Consider the following 21,335-nt stretch of genomic DNA (forward strand, 5'->3'; position numbering starts at 1 on the left):
CATGAAACCAGGAAAATGTTCTACTTTCTATCTGTAGAAAAGGTACATTTTTCTTTGCACTTCAACCTCTTACCTGAGGTATTGCAGCTCACAGTGGAAGGAGAATTCTGAAAGACATGACAACAAAGCCAGCTCAGCTCTAATCTTTTTAAATTGTACTCACAAAGAACTTGGATTTGTGCATCATTTAAATAAATACTTAGTACAAGTATGAGCTTCAGCTATTACAGCCAACATAGTGAGTCAAAATGTTTTCTTCTCCTTCCTCTCCCCCCCACTCTGAATATGGCACTGATATTTCTGTGCATTCAAGGTTGATATTTTGAAACTCCCTGAATCCGTTTTCATCCATCTGAATTAAAGTTATGTTGTAAAAGTTCATGGATTGAATGTGTTGGATGTTTCCCGTTTCTAAAGTACACATCCCTTTTCTCTGGCCCTCTCCCTCCTGTCACATCGTTTTTTTACATCAATTGTCTTAAAATTTCCCTGATAAAAAAAAGAATATATTCTAAGTGAGTTGAAAACTTGATCTTAAGTGTCCTTTTAAGCAGGTGAAGATAATTAGTTAATCAGAGTGGCTCACCATAGAAACAGCTCAGGCAATAGCACATATGCAGTAAATTAACCATTTAATGATACTTTGTTTTGGCACAATACATAGCAACAAGATGATTGCTTGACAAAATAGCAACTGCACATATTTTTCTTTCTTCATTTAATTTTCTTTAAAGGAATGTTCTTGGGTAGAAAATGCTCTCCCTGGAAAGTAGTTTATATTACAGAGTTTGTCACAGAAAATATTTGGCTGGGTACAGTAGGCTAGAAATTAGTGATTTGTGTAATAAATGATGGTTTTGATTTGATATGACACTTCTAGTCTTTTACAAGTGGCATAGCTACAGGGAATAGAATAATCTCTTCCCCTATGAAGACAAATGTCATATCAAACCAAACCATCTTATTTAAATTACTACTTCCCTTTTTTGCCATATGAAAGGATTTATGAGACTTCATTAAATAATAGTACAACCCAATTAAAAGGATGCTTTGGCTGAAATGCCTTGAAGGAATTTTTAGTATCAGACGTAGTTAATTTACATAGGGTACCACTAGAAGAGGTCTGATCCAAATGAAGGACTTTTACTTTTTGCAGTAAGTTTCATGATTGTGGCCACACTGAACTACAAGGTGCTTTTCTGATCTCAGTTAGGCTGAAACCTTCAATGCAAATGAAGCATGATGATCAGAGGAATCTGCTGTCTGGACTTCTTTTCTTGTGGGGAAGAGGTACATAATACATGTGGATCCCTCAGAACTTGGAAGTGCTCATATTGGTTTTATTTATGTTTTGGCAGAGAGAAGGAGCAAGAAAGGGAAGAACAGTTAATGGAAGACAAGAAAAGGAAGAAGGAGGATAAGAAAAAGAAGGAATCTGCTCAGAAGGTAGGTGTTGATGTTTGAGTTCTCCTGTCCAACTAGAGCATAAATAGTACTGGGGCTGGTAAAATATTAGATTGCTTGCATTTGAGAATAAAGCCTCTTGTCTAAGTTATAGTAATGCTTCATTAAAGATTTTCTGCATTATTTGTCTTGAACTTCAGTTTTTAGTAAACTTTGATATTTTTTTCTTTGGTTTGTCAGGCAAAGAAAAAGTAATCAGTTTTGTGATAAGAAATATTTAATTAATGTTGCTGAATATGGGCACTCAGTATGTGCATTTCGCAGTGTTTGAAGGTGTTCTGGAGATGGGAATGCTACAGATTCTTAAAAAAGGTTATGTGAAATATTTCCGTACAAGTTGCTTTTATTGTTTGCTACATATGGTTTATGTTTTACATTTTCTCTGCCCAGTAACACTTCCGTTGAAGTGGAGATTCTGGAAGAATCACTGTAAAGTGTTTATGCTCAATGGATGAGTTTGAACACTTGGTTTGTTTGGAAGTGCTCCTTTTTGTTAAAAATGTAGGAGGTCATTCTAGAGATTAACCTGAAGTGTGAACTCAGCATCTCTTGCGATTTTGTATGTGCTTAAGTCCTCTCCGTCTTGTTTTGGGCATCCCAGTCCAAGATGGCTGTAAGGATCCTTGAGTGGAATCAGCAAAGGGCCCCAGAGGTGATGGAGGGACTGGAGTACCTGACAAATGAAGAGAGGCCGAGTGAGCTGGAACTGCTCAACCTGGGGAAGAGGAGGCACGGGGGAGCATGTGTAGATATTTGGTGGGAGGGACGAAAGAAGATGCAGCCAGGCTCTTCTCAGTTGTGCACAAGACAGGACGTGAGGAGGGGAGCGCAAATTGAAATAGAAGAAATTCTGCTTAATCATAGGAGGATATTTTTGTGAGCGTGTGTGAATGGGCAACCACTAGAACAGGTTTGCTGGAGAAGTTGTGGTTCTTTGGAGATGCTCAGAAACAAGTTGGACGTGGCCCCGAGCAACTTGGGTTTGGTAATTTGCTTTGAGCTGGGACCCACAGGTTGAGGGAGAGCTACTACAGAGTAGTAGTGCCACATCTCCAGAGGCTGTGCTTCCCAACCTCAACAGTACTGTGAGATTGAAAGCAGAGTGCTTTACTTTCAGTAGTCCTTGTTTTTCAGTTACTTCAGATTCTCGGTGTTACTCTTCTGCTGTTAGGTTAGGTAGCTTTGTGTTAAGAACAGCTGATACTGGTTCTGCAGCGTCGGTTAGATTTTAGTTTGTTGGGAGCTTTTATTTAAGTCTGTTTTTTTTTCCCCACCAATTTAAGTGTACCACTTTAAAACTGGTGCAGATAAACTTAGTGTATTTCTGTTGTCCTTAGTCAGTGTCACAATGATGCATCCCCAATAATACTGCAGAAAAATCAGTAGCTACAGAATAAGGTTTCTTCAGCATCTGTCTTTTTCCTTCAGTGTTGCTGCTGTTTTATGTTGAAGTAGAAAATAAAAATAGATGGTGTGTTTTCAGCCATGTAGGAACCAGGAGGGGCAGAGGCTTGTGAGTAAAGAGTAGTGATTTGAGAATTACATGCTAATACTCCACACAACAAAAACTTGGAAAGGTTGTACTGATAGTGTTGATAGCAGTGCTGAGTGTGTTTACAGAGGAGTCAGTACTTTGAATACAAAGGAGATTTGCCAGCTTTCCTGTGTGGTCCCTCATCTACCGAGTTACTTGCTGTGATTGCATGTTAAGATATTTTGCCAAAATCTGGGAAAAGGTAAACACTGAAAATAAGTTAATCTCCTGGAGACCAAGTGTGGGAGTAGTACTTGAAGACAGCTGGGAATATAGGCAGAACATAAATGTGTGTGTCCGTTCTTAGTGATTGCAGTAGTGATCACCAAAAAACCAGCAGTGATTTGGGGGATGGCTCTTTCAGATAGGGTTTGTATAACATGAAACAGCTGTTTCTGTCTGGATCTTCAGAAACTTAACGAAAGAAAAAGATGAAAATCAGCAAAGGTTATGCAAGCAGATTCATAGACTGAATTCCTGTGGTTTGTGTCCCAGGGGCTGTTTGGTAGCTTGTCAGAAGGCTGAGATTGGCCCCGTCCTGCCAGTGCTCCCAGGTTTCCCACAGAGAGATGACGGCTGTAAGTCTGAGACACGCAGTCACTTTCTCAGCTTCTGTATTCTGGATCTGAGAAATGACAAAACCAGATAGTTTTGACTATGGATGTAGCATAGGCAGAAGTGTTTTTTTTAATCTAAAACAGTGGTTATAATTTAGGATTTTTTGAACATCTGGTGAAGTGGTGTTCTTCCAAGCAGACAAGTTATTTACAGAAGGTGTTTGCTCTTACCATAGGGAACCTATCAGCATTACAACTTTGGTTTCATGAATTCTTTTATTCCATTTCACCTTCCTTTAGTAACAAAGCGTTACAGTCACCTAAGTGCTTAACAGAATTTTAGCTGCTCTAGAGGCAGATCCGGCTTCGCACACGTGGGATGTTTCCTAAAAGAAGTGAAAACTGACATCTGGCACAGTATGGACGCATTTTTGGTACAGGTGCATTGTTGGTTTCTTAGAAGAGTTGCATAAATCTGAAGTTAGGATGTTTGAGTTTGGTTTATATTTTAGTGAATATTTCACTTTGCATATTACACTCCTCACTTTTGTGAAGTAAATGATGTCACAGCAATTCAGGACAGTTTGTCTTTTTATTCTTTACCATACAAAAGGGTTCTGGCTTGGTTGGCTTAGACAATAAACTGCTTTTTACTTGTGCTTTCATTATTCTATACTGTCCCTGTGTGCTTTCCAGAATTATGGACTAGCTCAGCAATTTCTTTTTCAGAACAGGTGTCATAGAGCCTGACACATGATGATCTTTAGGGTTTTTCCTTTATTGTGTAGTGGAGCTCATGATCGACAGGATCAAAACATGCTACAATTCACATGATTCCGCAGAATATGCCAGTGATATGTTTGTGTCTGCTGTAGCTTGAAATCTGCTATGCTGTAAGAATGTAAAAGTACAGCAAAAAACCACATTGAGTGCATTGGCCAGCATGATGGCTCACTTCAGTAACCAACTGCTTGCATTCAAGTGCTGTTGAAGCCTGGTGCTTTATAGGTATTTCTGGTACTTTTTGTAATTGAAACAGTGAACCTCCTGTCACCCTGGGGAGGATGCTGTGCGAAAAGTGAAAGGGAAGGTGGCAGAGACAGATTGGTACTCTCACATACAGCGACCCTGGGGGAATTCTGTTGCTAGCCCCAACAGTCTACTGTAGGTATACTTGCATAGAGGGTAGGATTTATTACAGTTTATCTGTAATGCTTAATGTGCACAGTCTGAAGAAGCTGTAATAGTATATAGCTCAGGTTTATTTGTGCTTCACAAATTAGCGTTGAGCTTATTCATGCTTCACAAGTAGGTGTTTGGCAAGAGAAAGAGGGTGAATACTAACAATGAAGAATACAGTAATCACTGTTTATGCCAGATAATTTTCTGTGAGGCAAAGGTATTCCAGAAACTGTTGTTCTTAACAATTTCTATATAAGACATAAATTGTTCTGATGCTTGCAGTTGATCAGCTGATTATTTTCTTTCAGCTTATACCGATTTTGTGCTTATAAATTCATGATTTAGTGCAGCCTGCTGAATGTTTGTTTTGAGGTTCTTACAACTCTGTTTACATTCTTGCTCTTACTTTGCAGGTCACAGATCAAAAAACCAAAGGTAAGAGTCTTTGTTTAATCCTGAAGAGTATTTTTATTGACTTGAGTCCAAACTTGGTTTTGATCAAAGCTGTTAGAAAAGGGAGTTATGATTTGAGATGAAGTACTCAAAATGAGCATTAGGAAGAGAGAAAAAGCTAAGAGGATTAAAATGGAGAAACTGAAACTGTCCATTTTGTCAGCACCAGAATACTAGAAGTGAAAATGGTGGATGTAGATAAAATAGGCCAGCTAAAATATTTAGCCCAACTTTCAAATTTACAAAGGTTTTAGATGAGTAACTGAAAACTGAAACCTATGATATAAATGGAATGGAACACAGGGAAAGTACTGCGTGCGATGATGTACTGAAACGAGCGAAAAAGACTTGTTTCTGGAAAATTAATTAAGGGATAATGAAGTCCAAGCACCTAAAAGCCAAAAAAATAGGGCAGAACTGAAGAATGAACATCTTGAATGCTTGGCTTATTTAGCTGGTATGTTTGTCACTTTTCTAAAACTTGCGTGAGGAAGTTGCTGTTAAGAAGAAATGGCAGAGAAGAGGTAAGACAGTACTTGGTTTTACAGCTGACAATACCTTTTTTTTTGGTTTAGGGGCAATGAAACCTATATAGAGAAGTCAGAAAATGTTCATCAAAACAATATGTGGGGGATAATGCATTTACAGCTGCTAGAGAGAGACTCCCTGGTGTTGATCTCTCTTTTGTAAGAGCAAAAGTTTTGCTGATAATGCTCACTTTGGTGGGGAGGGGTTGCTGAGCATGCTTTTCTCGTATTAGTCTCCAGCAGAGGCTATAGGAAATGTATTAAATTTTCCTCTTTGGATTCTGTTAGTGAGTTATTACAGGTGCAAGACTAAGGTAATGCCTGATTTTCTTTTGCAGTATTTAAAAAAACACAGGGAGAGTTTTAGGAAGGGGACACAACCCCACCCCCCCACCCCCCTCAACCTGCAGTTTTGGACAGTATTGCTTTCTCAAGGATTTGTCTGCATTTTTACTTTTCTCTAAGGCACAATAGCCTTCAGAAGCAGCTTATCCTTGCTTATAGGAGCATCTGGTGACTAGGTGGTAAACTTTAGGCAAGCCCAATACAAATGCTGTAGGTAGGACTGCTTTCTGAATAAGAGTCAAATATAACTGCCTTATTTCAGAGAAGATTAGAGTGCTCGGACTTGTTAATTCTCAGTTGTTGAGCCAGGGTCTTTTGCTCTGTGTTCTAGCAATGGCCAAAGCAAGTGAAACTTAGAATCTGATTTCAGGTCTCCAGTAAGGGTGATGCATAACAATCCTAAAACCAGTTGAAGATGGGGAAGAGAAGGGGAAAAAAAGGTTATGTATGACTGTTCATCTTTTAAAACTTCTCCTGACCTAGGGTGTTATCATTTGCCACCATTACTTTAAAAAAAAATTGATACTTCAAGAGGCTTGCCAAGGGCGGAGTTCCAATTAAATTTTATTTGTGTAAGGTTGAAGCTGCATGGTATATCAGAGAAGAATGGCACTATAAAAGAAAAGAGTTGCAGCGACCTCTTGTAGCTAACGCAGGTTTGAGTGGAAGACTGCCTAACTTTGATTTTTCCTGTTTTTCAGTGCCCGAAGTGACGAAACCAAGTTTAAGCCAACCAGTGGCTGCCAGCCCAATTGGCAACTCTCCATCGCCACCAGTCAATGGTGGCAACAATGCCAAAAGGGTGGCAGTGCCGAACGGACAACCGCCAAGCGCCGCCCGCTACATGCCTCGGGAGGTGCCGCCGCGATTCCGTTGCCAGCAGGACCACAAAGTGTTACTGAAACGTGGGCAGCCCCCTCCACCATCCTGTATGCTCCTTGGGGGTGGAGCAGGGCCTCCTCCCCCGACAGCACCAGGAGCAAACCCCAACAACGCACAACCAGTGACAGGAGCACTGCTGCAGAGCGACAGTGGGACTGCAACAGGTGAGTGAGAATGGTGACATTACGTCCACGTGCGTGCGCGCTCCTAAGAAAAGGGATCACTGAAATTGTGCTCTGACAGAATTTTGGAAAGCTGACTCCTGCTCTTCTAGCGCATACGCTTTTCCTTTCCTGATAGCAGCATCGTATGCAGTTTCTACTACTGTCTGGAACCAGAACGGTGATTTTTTTTTTTTTTTTTTTTTTAAAGATACGCATATTTTGAGTGGTTTGAATTGGGTACTGTAGGGCTCTTTGGACCACAACGAGGTAAATAAAGCATAGCGATAAATGGGTAGCATTTAATAGCTGTCATTGAGAACAGAAATATTACTGACTGCTCTTGATATTTTTTTTTTTAGTAGCTTGAGGGATTGCAGTAACAGTAATATTTCCTTCTTAACTTAGAATAATAGAAAAAGAAAAGTCCACTTGGGACATCTAAAGAAAAGCTTAGTTGATCTGAGTATTCAAGGACACTTCAGTTCTAACAATCAGGATTTAAAATAAAGTCAAAAAAAGGAAAAATGCTACCATTACGTCTGTTTTGAAAGCCCCAACAGAGTGGGTTATTTTACCCATCATTGAGAGCATAAACTTTTTAGATCTCTGCAGTCCACAAAAAGATGAACTCTGAGCTGATTTGAAACTCAGGAATGTAGTAAGCGAGGTGAGGTAGTTTTGTTTCTATTTGAAAAGTTCCTAGGAAAATGAATAATTTAGTTTGTTTTGCCTCTTCCACACTTGAATTCCTTGGTAGTGAATCACTGTTTGACAGATTTTTTGTCTTATTGTCTCTCATGTTCCCTATTTAGTGGTGGGCAAGTTTTAAGCTAAAACAGAAAAATGTTAGCTAATTGGTTTTAAAATATATCAGTGAGAGATGGCTGTTTTTGAGAAACACACCTGAAAGAGGAATGGTGAGGAAAAAAATCACCACAACAAACAACCCGAAGTTTTCATACTTGAGGTATAAAATCCAAGCGTTATGTCAGCATTAGTGTATCTTCACAGTGATAGGCTGACAGAGGAGACATTATGGTAGAGAAACATTCTAAAACTACACAAGATTTCTCATTTCTTCCAACAGCAGTTTTTTAAAATTTTGATTGAGCTTCATTCAAACCAATTTGAAGTGTTTTCTACACTTCTTAAGTTCTGTGTAATTATTATGTGTTCAACAGCTATTATTTGGTTTTGAGACTGACCTCAAGTTTTATGAATTCTCATATTTCAGCTTTAACTCAATTACTGAGATTATGTTATATGGTTGTATTTTATTGATTGTGGCAACATTTATGGCCACAGTATTATGCAAGTCTGGAGTGTTGCCAAGGAAGATCTGTGCCCTTCAGACTTGCCTCACCCTATTCGAATACACTTCTGCACCATAACACGGTATCTGGGCCGAGGAGCTGACTTGGATTAAAATTAACCCAAGTTGGTGTATAAAGCTCATTTCAGTCTGGATAATTTCCCAGTTGAACTCACTGACTGTCAGTAGCAACACGGATGATAGCACATGGGAATAGGTGTGGCAGAGGACTGGAAATGAGCAGCCGTCTAAGAGGAAGGTTCGTGCCACACTTAAAAGGCTTCAGGAAACTGCTTATGGAAGCATGATATTGCCGTGCCTCTCCTGTCATCAGTTCCTTCTGGGATCCTGGCTGTTTCAAAAGTGGGTGTCAGATTTGGACCTAACTTTGTCAAGCAGCCATGTATTATGATGAACTCATCACACACGCACACAAACGCATGCAAGAGGGCAGATTCCCAAAGGGGAAAATAATTTAGGTAGTTCTTCTCATTGTTAAATTCACCAAATGGCAATAGGTGGTGTTGGTGAAGTCTTCGATTGCCAGTAACTGATCCATTTTTAAAAAATTATTATTTTGCTGTCCTGTAGCAGTGCAGCTTCTATACAAAACAAGGGAAAACAAACAAAACTGAACAACTACAGCAAGAGCAATTATTAATATAGAAGATCAAGACCTAATCCTTGTTCACATGTATGTTTTACTGCCTGAATTGGAATGCAGTGTAAGATGACAAAACCCTAATCCCCTGAAAGATGACTTCTGTTTGCCAAGCTTAGTACTGTCTTGTAGCAATGCTGTCAGGTAGAGGGTTGTATATCATTTTTCTACTACAAGTCATCTTCAGAACGTGCAAGACATTTTTTGAAAACAAAGCTTAAATTCTATTGGTGAACATCTTTCAGTCGTCATAGTATCCTCCAGGAATCACCAGATGGTCTCTCACACCGAAACTGAATCTTTGTTTCTGGATTCCATTTCAGTACTTTCACTTATTTCAGTTCCTTATTTTCATCATTAAAAGTAAACGTTTTTAATTGGAAAAAAAAAAAAAAGAGTGAGGAGGGAAGGGTGAGGTTACTCACTGTACTAAAAGGATGGAATCGCACTTCCTTGCTCTTCTTAAGTTTGCAATTGACATTAAAATAACAGAAGGAACAGGGTGAGCATGGGAACTGTGTGATTTGTTGGATTTTGGTGGCCTAGGGTTAATGGATGAAGACAGACTATTACTAATAGTAATCAGAAATGTTGGTCTTCACTCTTGAGTACATAACACATGTACTTTAAAAAATCAACTGTTTTTATAAGTCATTATAACTTTATTAGTATTCAGCACGAGTTTGTAGAACAGGGAGTGTTCAGTCTTCATTACAGAGAATTTGTGGGCAGTTTCAAGTTCTTCTGTATTACGGATGCATAGAAAAGTAAATGGCGCTATATAGAGAAGCACATAGAAGTAGAAATGAAATGAAATTATTTAGATGAGCAAAGGTAACTTTGGGTGAAAGGGAAAACCTTGCCTGACTTCTTAAATTGATGAGAGAACTGTCTGTACATATGCAAGCATTATGCTGTTAGCATTGACATAGGCTTCATTGTGGCGCTATTAATTTGTGTGCTTTAAAACTGTATACAAATACCTTGACATTGTGGTCCTTTTCCTAGTCATTTCTCCTGTCATTTTCTTTCACTGACTCTAAGAGTTATTGGACTTGGAGGTTGCCCTATACAATGCAATGTTAGCAAAAGCTAACATATCAGGAAGTGGACAGTGTGCTGTTGAGTTTGTGAATACGGTTGACTTAATTAAAGGGCTGTTGGAACCGTCACGAATGAGAGGTGAGACTTGGCAAATTTGGAGTAGATCAGTTAAAAGAGAGGAGGAAATGTTTGATATCTTGTTAGCTTTTGTCTAGTGGTAGAGAGATTGATTCAGTTTCTCACAAAACCACAAACTGTGATTTATGTGGTAGAGTGATAGAAATGTGAAATAATTACATGCTCAATACAGCTTGCATGCTACTACAGAGAAATTATGATTTGTGTAGGTTTGACTCTTGGTTTACTCTTTTCAGCATAGCTTTGGGAAAGAAAACTCTTTGTTTTGTAAGGGTGTAAAGAAAGTTTTGCTAGCAAAATCAACTTAGAAAAAGATGTATTTGAAGCTAAAGGCTTCAGCTTTATATTCCTTTTATGTTTTTCATCTTTTACCTTTCTGACTGTCAGAAATACTGGTTGCTTTGTTGAATCGGTCACAGAATCATAGAGTATCCTTAGTTGGAAGTGACCCATAAGGACCTCTGAATCCAACTCCTGGCTCCACACGGGATCACCAAAAAATCAGACCATATGCTTCTTGAACTCCATCATGTAGTCTCCTACTTGACTATGCAAACATGCGTGCACAAAAGTGTGTGCACATATATATGCACGTAGTATGATTTCATCTGTTTTTGAGAAGTCTACAACTAGTGCCAGTAGTGACCATACAGGTTCATTTAGTGAGTTGCAGTTGTTTTGTTGAACTTGAATCAGCTGGTCTGTAAGACACAGAGAGACTTAACCATGAATTCAGACGCCCGCAAACTGCTTCTGGGGAATTTCTTAAAATGCATTTTTAATCTGTATTTTTAATGGTGTTTTCTAGCTTCTTGTTCTTCCTAAGCAACTTTGTGACATGTGCATGAGAATAGGATCAATGTATTAATCGAATCAATAGTCAGTGGTGTCAAAAACGTGATGTTCAGTGTTTGTAGAGAGTATTGAATATTAATGGCCTTTTGGGGTCTTTTTTATGCTTTTTTTTTCTTCTTAGATTCAACAATTGGAGGTGCTGCTGCTTCAAATTATGCAAATTCCACTTGGGGTCCTGGAGCCTCCTCCAACAGCGGCACCAACGCCAACCCAACTCACATCTGGGACAAGGTGATTGTAGACGGGTCTGACATGGAAGAGTGGCCTTGTATCGCCAGCAAAGATGCTGAGTCTTCTTCCGAAAACACCACCGATAACAACAGTGCCTCGAACCCTGGCTTGGAGAAGAACACTCTGCCAGGAAGCACCACTAGTAACAAAGGAAAAGGAAGCCAGTGCCAGTCTGGAAGCGCTGGAAATGAATGTAATCTTGGGGCCTGGAAATCTGATCCCAAGGCTAAATCTGTTCAATCTTCCAACCCTGCTGCCGAGAGTAACAATGGACTAAGTAATTGGAGGAACTTGACTGGACAAGATAGAATTGGTTCTGGTTCTGGCTTCAGCAACTTTAACCCAAATAGCAACCCGTCTGCTTGGCCAGCACTGGTCCAAGAGGGCAATTCTAGGAAAGGGACTTCGGAATCTGATAGTGGTAGCTCCAATGCACAGATTAGCACAGTAGGTCAGACCTCTAGGGAACAGCAGTCAAAGATGGAAAATGCGGGTGTTAACTTTGTCTCTGGCAGAGAACAGGCTCAAATTCATAACACTGATGGACCAAAAAACGGAAACACTAACTCCTTGAACTTAAGTTCACCAAACCCTATGGAGAATAAGGGAATGCCCTTTGAAATGGGCTTGGGGAACCCTTCCAGGAGCACTGACACCCCTTCACAAAGCACTGGAGAAAGAAAGACTGGGAGTGTTGGGTCTTGGGGTACAGCTAGGGGGTCTTCTGGAACTGACACAGTCTCTGGACAGAGCAATTCTGGAAACCATGGGAACAATGGAAAGGATAGGGAGGACTCCTGGAAAGGAGCTTCTGTTCAAAAATCTAATGGGTCAAGAAGCGATTCTTGGGATAACAATAACCGGTCTACGGGTGGTGGGTCTTGGAACTTTGGCCCTCAGCATGCAAATGAAAGCAAATGGGGTGAAGGGAACAAATTAACATCTGGGGTCTCTCAGGGAGAATGGAAACAGCTGTCTGGGTCTGATGAACTGAAGATTGGAGAATGGAGTGGTCCAAACCAACCAAATTCTAGCACTGGAGCATGGGACAATCAAAAAGGCCACCCTCTTCCTGAAAACCAAGGCAATTCCCAGGCTCCCTGTTGGGGAAGATCTTCCAGCTCTGCAGGAAGTGAGGTTGGAGGTCAAAGCACTGGAAGCAACCACAAAGCAGGAAGTAGTGACAGTCACAATTCTGGACGCCGATCATATAGGCCTACACATCCTGATTGCCAGGCAGTCTTGCAGACTTTGCTGAGCAGGACTGATTTGGACCCCCGAGTGCTTTCAAACACTGGCTGGGGCCAAACACAAATTAAGCAAGATACCGTATGGGATATTGAAGAGATGCCACGGCCTGAGGGGAAGTCTGACAAAGGAACTGAGGGGTGGGAGAGCTCTGCCACACAGACAAAGAACTCAGGGGGCTGGGGCGATGTACCCAGCCAAAGCAATCAAATCAAGTCTGGATGGGGTGAGCTCTCAACCCCAACAGAGTGGAAGGACCCCAAAAATACTGGAGGATGGAATGACTATAAGAACCCCAATTCATCTAATTGGGGAGGGGGAAGACAAGAAGAGAAATCATCATCTTCTTGGAATGACAGCTCTAGTAAGGATCAGGGGTGGGGTGGACGGCAGCCTAATCAAGGATGGTCTTCTGGAAAGAACGGTTGGGGAGAGGAAGTTGACCAAGCGAAAAACAGCAACTGGGAAAGTGCAGGAAATAAGCCAGCATCTGGTTGGGGTGAAGGTGGGCAAAATGAGATTGGAACTTGGGGTAATGGTGCAAATACAGGCTCTGCTTCGAAGGGTGGTTGGGACGATTGTAAAAGAAATTCAACGTGGAACGAGACGGGTCGACAGCCCAACTCCTGGAACAAGCAGCAGCAGCAGCAACAACAGCAGCAGCAGCAGCAGGAGACTTCTGGTTCCTGGGGTCCACCGCCACAAACTCCAAGTAATGGGCGACCTCCGAACCCAAACTGGAACAGCGGACCACAACCAGCTGCCCCCAAAGACGAGGAGCCTAGTGGCTGGGAAGAACCTTCTCCACAGTCAATCAGTCGGAAAATGGATATTGATGATGGCACTTCAGCGTGGGGAGATCCTAGCAGTTATAACTACAAGAATGTGAACCTGTGGGACAAGAACTCACAAGGAGGACAGGCCCCACGGGAACAGAGCCTGCCTACTCCAATGACTAGCAAATCACAAGCATCAGGTACTCGTTCCTTTCTTCAGCAAATTTCTATGATCGTAACCCTTCTGCATAAGAGGTACACTTGTAGCCTATAGCTAATAGCATTATTTCATAATGAAAATGAAATTTCTTACTTGAATGTTTGGTCCTGAATTCAAGTGTCATTAATTTGAATCAAATAGTCCTTTGCTTATTGTGCCTTAACTTTGATCTGAAGACCGGTCAGCCTGCCAGTAAAAAAAAAAAAAAAAAGTGTTAGCTGGCAAGTATTCTATCTGGGAAGGGTTGAATTCTTACAGAACTTTTATTTAATTACTAGAGAAACAGGGAAAAATTCTGTATTTGTTTTAAGTCAAAAACTGTTTGCTTTGAAACATGGTTAATAGCAGTTGACACTGAATGAGCGTCTGGTTTAGTTTCTTAGCTCAATTTGGTTCTACTGTATGATGAAGAATATTTAGCGAAGTATTTTCTTCTTTGAAATAGTAATTACAAAAAAAAAAAAAAAATCAAGAAATCAATCCTACATAGCCTGGAAATAAGTGAGGTGTACTGTTATGTTCTTAGTTGTTCTTCAGTATATGAAAACCCCAAATGGTCTGGTGCTTTCAGTAAAAGAAGTTCACCAGAAGATAAAATAGGGTTAGGTTCATATTTAACCTGAGGGAAGAATATTGTTCATCCTTATGTTCTTTCTTTTCATACCTGAAGCTCAGAGCCCACCATGAACAGTTGATACGAACAGTTTTTGATTCTGTTTCACCCACACTATTGAGACCTCAGAGTCTTCAGCAGACGTAATGCAGTAGAATAATGACATGGTGCTGCACTGCAGTAAATAGTTCGTTGTCTAAACGGTCTGTAATGAAAACTCTTTCTCCTTTGTGCAGTCTGGAGCAAAAGCACTCCGCCTGCTCCAGATAATGGTACGTCCGCCTGGGGTGAGCCAAATGAAACCAGTCCCGGGTGGGGTGAAGTAGATGATACAGGAGCATCGACAACAGGCTGGGGGAATGCACCTTCCAACGCCCCGAATGCCATGAAATCTAGTGAGTATAGGACAGATCCTAGTTTATTTGCAGTGGTCCTGGAGACTTCTAGCGTTTGGCTTTTTGATATAGGTCACCCATGGAGGAATTGTTATCTGAGGCCTAGAAGCAATGCTGAATGTAATGTAAGATATTGGTGGATGAGTGATTAAGTGCTTACCAATGACTGGATACTTACCTTTAAGGTAACGGAGACGTTCTTCACCTAAGCGCTTAAACGGACAGCTTTGATTTGTGCAAGTGTTGAAGCACTAGAGCATCTGAGCGAGGAAACAATTCTTTTTCTCACATCATCTTTTCTCTGTCTGCACACTGTACAAACTCGTTACATGGTAAATTACCTTTTCTGATCACATCAGGAAAAGGAATGTGCAGTTTATAGAAACGTTTCACAGTAGAGGTGTGTGAAGTGCCTTTGAATGGACTTTCTTGCTGCATGAATGTGAAAAACTCATAAATCGACCTTCCCCTTGTGGCCTAACCTAAATGGCTGAATATTTCTAGATATTACCTGCCTGCAGCTATGCTTCTCCATGAATGAGATCCTGTTGAGCCTTTTAAAAAAAAAAAATTACTTTGAAGTTAGAATCCTACTGTATCAAGTTAGATTTGTATGGAAGTTATTCCTGATGTAAACTGTTGGTAGAATTTCTGTTTCGCTGCTCTTAAGGAAAATGGGACAAACAAAGCAATCTCCCTCTGATACAGCATAGCAGTGTTATAGCCAAAGACTGTGACTTTTGGTTATTAAGGTTCCATTAGGAAATACTGACAATACTCACTGTTTCTGAACTTCAGTGGTTATACCAGTGGTAAGATTTTGCAGTTACAAGTTACTCTTACAGCATGTGATTGTCTGGGGTGAAATGCTGTGTAAGGATTGTTTGCTGTTCTGTCATTTGCTCTTACCCACACTCAAACAATTAGGCCATTTATGAAACAAAACTGGAAAATTCTAGTAACATCTATTGAAACCTTTATTGGGTGGCCGTGGTACTTCTTGTACCTGTCAGACAAACTTGGCTCTTTTCAGGATGCTAGAATTTTTCTAGATGGATCATCTTCCTTCCTTTGTGAAAAGGCACCTAAGTGTAGCCAAAATAAGAGCCTCTGAGGTACTAAGAATCCATTAAAAAATCTGTGGATTTTTAAATATTTTAAATAGTCTTTCAAGACTACAAATAGTCACTTGCTTGTCTTAGCTGGTCTGCATATGGTGACATAACCAAAAAGCTACAGCATATGTTTATGTGCTTTGTGTATAAGCTGTTTTCACCTCAGGAAGAGCAAAATACAGGGGGTTTTCCCTGCGTTGGCTGTTAAAGTATGTCACCAGCATTAAAAACTGGGATCTTCATTCTCCTGTGTACTGTGAATGCTCTATCAAGTCCTTTCTAATTGGCACCCAGACAGAACAAAGGAGAAAATCACATTATTCAGTGGACTAAGGGGAGATATTTCATATCTTGGGTAAGCTGGAAAAGGAAATTGGGGCAAAAAGCCTGCAAAGGTGTAATTTATGATTGAAAGTAAAGAGAGGAAATAAAGACTAGCATCAGCTGGACAAGAAAATTACAGTTGAGAGCCAAAGAAGGAAGTGGGAGGTGAGGTGTGACCAAAAAAAAAAACCAACCAACCCCAAGAGAACTAAATGAGCAGAAAAGGTTGTGAAAATAGGTTTCCTGTATGTATTATGAAGAAGAGGTAGGACAGGAGAGAATCATGCAACCAAACAGCGTAGAGCTTAGCGTAGGAAAGCTGCTTGAAGTAAAGAAACGTGAGGCAGAGTAAAAGTTACCACTTGGGAGAGTGCTCAGTTGTACATTCAGAGAATATTCTGTTCTTAACTTTGCATAGATAAGGTCAAGACAGGAATTGTGCCATTACTGCTTCTGAAAGCCATTGGCATTATATCCCATTATTCTACAGTGCTGGATAATAGCAGTCCTTATTCACAGTACTGTTAACTCCAGTGGTAGGAGTCTGTGCAGTTGGTGTGAAGGTTTCATCTTAACTGAAGTCATGTGGGTGTCCATATGATACTGTCTTATGGATTGTGTTTTTGTTTGATGTGTTTTTTCAATCATGACAGGTTTATATAAAAACTAAACGATGATGAGAAGTCATGTGGTTTAAAGTCTCTGAAATGTTGATTTGCTCCATTATATCACATATGCTGTGATGGCTTTCCATGGAAAGAAGGATTTTGTGTAGGACCTGAAATACTCCAAGCATAAAATGGGATTGATGGTTTTTTTTGCCCTGTGGTGTCGTTACATCCAGTTGTCCAGCAACCAAGTACTTTTGGTTATTTGTGTGAGCTCACACCAATCACGCTTCATTTTGCATTTGATGAATAGAGGCACGCGGATTTTGAGAAAACTTATTTGGGTTTTGAATTCTTTATCTGGCTAGCTAAGGATTGGAAGTTTTGCATTTACCTACCTTTGTGTAACTGCATGTAGCATTTCAATCGTACTGTGCTACAGCTCCATCTGACCTTAAGTTGCTCGTGCAGAAACTTGAGCCTAGTTCATTGCCTGCTTGTTAAAAAAAAATTAAAATTACAAAGTTTCATCAGCACTGCATAGGAGTTCTCTGTCAGGAGTTGTTTGGTTTTTTTGTAACAACATAATTTTGTTGGTACCTTCAGAGCTTCATTTTCTTACTGTATGTCATTGTGCCTTCTCACTCGGCACGTGAAAAAAATAAAGTAGGAGCTCTGCTGACAAGGAAGGCTTCTTTCTGTTCTGATTCATGTTCAAGTGTCTCAGACCTGAGAGTTGTCAATGCAGAAAATTCTCTCTGGTCATGTAGTTAAAACCAGGATCATAGGACTATATTTAAACACTGGCTGGAAGTAAGTTAAAGCCTGTAGCGTTTTCTGTGTAAGTAGCATGATTAAAGGATCAAGAGGCTGATTTTTATGCTTGGGCCAATGTGGTGCCTAAGCAGGTCTGAGTTTTGGTACACAAAAGTGTGTCGAAAGGTTGAGTTTCCTGTGAAGTAGTTCAGTTGTTATCTGTGGTGAAATTTAAGGTAGCTCTTAAGTTGCCATGAAAAGCTGCTGTACTTATCTTCAGCCTGATACAGGCAGATTTCCCCTTGATAGATTAAATACATTTCCTGACTGCTATTTATATTGAGATTTCCTGCTACATTCTTATTCCTCGTTTCCACTCTCAAAACCCAGACAATTGAAGGATTAGTGAAGAGAAAGGTGGTGATGGTAGAGTTCCTTTCTAAAGGAGATGAGTGCCTGGGGAAGAAATGCACAGATGGAGAAGTTGCAGTAGGAAGGAAAGTGGTTGGACAGTGGACAAGAAGAGATTTGGGCTCTTATTGGCTTGTTAGAAGACTTAAAATTCTAAGTTTTGTGGCGGCTGTTATTAGAGAGTAACAACAAAAGGAGGCAACAGGGACAAGAAGCCCTTAGCATGAGTTTGTATGATGGAACCCAACTTTCTGATAATGATATCTCTGTTTAAACAGTACTGCTAATGAGTCTTTTTAGTGCTACTGTTAAGGCTGGAAATGAAAGAGATTTTTGAGGGATTAAACTTGTTTTGGTGTTGCTTATGTCAGAGCACAAAGGTCCTTTCCTTCAGATTCTGCTTTGTTGTTGCTCTTTTAAGTTCTTCATTTCTGTGTTCTGTGAAAGGATTCAGCGTGGTGGATATGTGGTACAGTTTTGAAGGAAGGCAGGAAATTATTCACAAATCAGGAGCCAGAGTCCTCAGCACCCTTTGGATTTTTTTTCTTAAGTGTCTTTGGAGTCTTTCATTTACATAAGAAAGTGATCGGTTGTCTTTTAAAGAGTCCAAATGCAGCAGTAGTTGCAAGAGAGAAGTTTGTGTTGATCATTATTTCTTCTAAAGATTTGATGTTGCTTGAGAATTCTTGCAAAATGAGACATACTAACATGCCACCAGATCTCTTGGATTGTGGAGTTCATACACAAGTTTTTACTGCTGTTGGAGCGAATACACTTCTGTTTTTCACTTTTTGCAGTTCTGACATTTTCAGCTAATGCAGCATCTAGTCACCTGCTGCATGGTATTGTGGGCTTGTTTTTGAGCTTCTCTTTCTTCTTCTCAAGGTTCTAAATCTATGCAAGATGGCTGGGGAGAGAGTGATGGGCCAGTAACAGGCACGCGTCATTCCAGCTGGGAAGAGGAGGAGGAGGGAGGAGTCTGGAACACAGCAGGCTCTCAGGGAAGCAGTTCCTCCCACAACTCAACAAGCTGGGGGCAAGGAGGAAAGAAAACACAGATAAAGGTAAAACACTCGAATGATTCATAACTACAGTGTTGTCTGAAAGCAGTGTGACTGATGTGTTAGAGCATTTCTAATAATTATTCTTTTAAGAGGTATTATACAGAATTCAGCTAGAAAGGTGCCTGGTAGAGCAGCATAAAAAATACAAGGTTTTTTTGGATTTGTTCTAATGTGTTACACCTGTTGTGACTAATAGGTCTGCCAGAAAGTGTCATATTCTCTTGCTATGAAGGCTGCAGAGCCATTGCTAAATGAAACTGAGCGGTTAGTATCTCAGGACTGTTGCTCATCTGTTCTTGGCACATCTGTTAAACTGCTGCTGTTCTGCTTGCATAGCCTGCTGGAGTTCAGAATCCACAGGCCCTTTGGCAGTGCCCTCCAGTTTCTACATGGCTCCAGTTTCTGCTTGGATTTGGGTCTGACTTGTGTTTGTTACTGTTAAATTTCAGCCTTGACTAGGATCTTGGCTACAGTCCTAAATGAATTGCTTTCTAAGGCTTGTATACATGTTAAAGTTCTCTATAACAGTAACATTCGATGTTGTATTAATATTAGAAGGACTGAGCTTTCTCTGCTTCTAATCAGATATTCAGGGCAGGCTTAAAAGGTGAGAGCAAAGTAATTTCCAAGGACAAGGAAATACTCTTCTGGGATGGTTTGGGGGTTTTACAATTCCTATTTTGGAATAACTATTCTCATGAATTTTTTTCTCACTTAAAGGTGTGTGTTTTTTTTTAACCTCCAAAGGAACTGTGCAAGTTTTTTGTTTTTTGTTTGTTTTTTAAAATCAATTTGATTTCTGACTGTTTCAGTTTTGACTTTGATTATCTGCATGTTGCAGTAAGGCCAGATTGAAAGGCAGGTCAGCACAGTGCCCATGAAAGAGAGCCCATAGTGATGGGAAGAAAGCCAAGGAAAGATCTTTGTGGTGGATTAAAGAATGTATTAAACAGCAAGTATTCATCTGCTTCAGTATACCTGGAAGTGTGCAATTCTATAAGGAAAAAAAAAAGTATTTTGTAAACATTTCCAGCTGCGCAAAAAATGTAAAGCTGTTTGTTACAGAGATAAATTTCTCAGATATTAGGATTTTCTTTCAACACTTCGCATCGCAGGGATAAACCAGAATTTAAGAAATGGAAAAGATGTTTAAAAATGTCTGGTTTTTTTTTCTCTTTTTAGTGCTCATTAAAAGGAGGAAATAGTGATTCATGGATGAACCCTATATCCAAACAGTTTTCAAATATGGGCTTGCTAGTAAGTGAATTTTTATGAATTTAATACACAATTTGTAAAAAAGCTGTAAGTTTTAAATCAGTGAGATGATGGCTCACTTTCAAGTGTGTTACTTTTTACCCTGCATTTGCTTTGTAGGCATGTTGCTCTAATATCAGTAGTAGCTGGATATCCAGAACTTCTTGCTAGTAAGAATGGTTCCTTAAAAATAAAAAGATAAAAAAAGCACCCACAAACTTACACACTTTAAAGCTACTTTATGACAGTTGTAACTGGTGGCTTTTCATAAAGTGCTGTTTAGAACACTCCAGATAGAGGCCTCAGCTCGTGGTTATATCATCAGACATCTATGATTTTCCAGGACTCTTCAGGTTTCTGAAGTTCAGTCATTTCCCAGAGAAGCAGAGTTACAACGTTGCGTCTTAATTATTTTTACTAAGTAATGTGCAGCAGGGTCTTTTTTTAGGACAGAAAGAGCTCAATATTAAATGGTATTTAAGGATAATTAGAAAGGTGAATAAATAGAGGGATGTCATGGAGAGAAAAGACCAATCTACAAAGTAGTATATTATAAAAATACCAACACACAGAGATGCTGAGGAACTTCTGATGTGGTCCCTGTGTCAAATATTTTACCGACTATTGCACCAACTGTAATACTCTGATGCAGGAGTAATAATACTTGCTAGCAAAAGATCATAATGTAGAGACTGTGTGAGAAGCCAGGGCTGCACAAAGTGTCACTAACAGGGCGAGGATTAGTTTGTACAAACTTTTGGCTGCAAGGCTCAAACTGAGTCTGCTAGACCGTAGATGCTTCTGAAAGCTATGGGAACACACTGTCCCAGACTGCCAACTGAAGAGTAACTTGGCAGCGCATTTCAAGATTTGATGACTGGACGGGTCATGAGGATGAGCTATCATTTTGGCCGCTATTTTCAGTGTTTCTTCCCTTGACCACTGGAACATGAGGACAGAGGTTCATTTCACAGAGCAGCTGTCTATCCATCTTTCTCTGTCTGTTGCTTGTGTTGTGTGTCTGGTTTCATTTCTGTAAACTCGCCACATACAGAGCTGAGGGGTTGGGATGAGGTGTGCCCAAACTGAAATCAGGAGTTTTTGTGTGCTAAATTATAGTTTAGAATGGAACTGCAGTTGGCACAAACATGTTTTTCCTTCATTACACCTTTAACCATCAAGGGCTCCTTTCAGAAACATCC

At 40.1% G+C, this 21,335-nt stretch overlaps 1 protein-coding gene across 1 annotated transcript in view; it reads left to right on the top strand.

The window, feature by feature from the left end:
* The window catches only part of TNRC6B (trinucleotide repeat containing adaptor 6B), a gene marked incomplete at its 3' end in the record, with an annotated part of 111,011 nt that overhangs the window by 67,296 nt on the left and 22,380 nt on the right, over positions 1–21,335 (top strand). Inside the window, exons 4-10 of the mRNA XM_079534875.1 lie at positions 1,359–1,446; positions 5,151–5,172; positions 6,764–7,108; positions 11,240–13,573; positions 14,443–14,601; positions 18,701–18,879; positions 20,062–20,136. Coding sequence (XP_079391001.1) covers positions 1,359–1,446; positions 5,151–5,172; positions 6,764–7,108; positions 11,240–13,573; positions 14,443–14,601; positions 18,701–18,879; positions 20,062–20,136 — 3,202 coding nt within the window. The remainder of the gene's footprint in view (positions 1–1,358; positions 1,447–5,150; positions 5,173–6,763; positions 7,109–11,239; positions 13,574–14,442; positions 14,602–18,700; positions 18,880–20,061; positions 20,137–21,335) is intronic.

Source organism: Tetrao urogallus (genome assembly GCF_951394365.1).
Source record: "Tetrao urogallus genome assembly, chromosome: 1".
NCBI classification, from domain to species: domain Eukaryota; kingdom Metazoa; phylum Chordata; class Aves; order Galliformes; family Phasianidae; genus Tetrao; species Tetrao urogallus.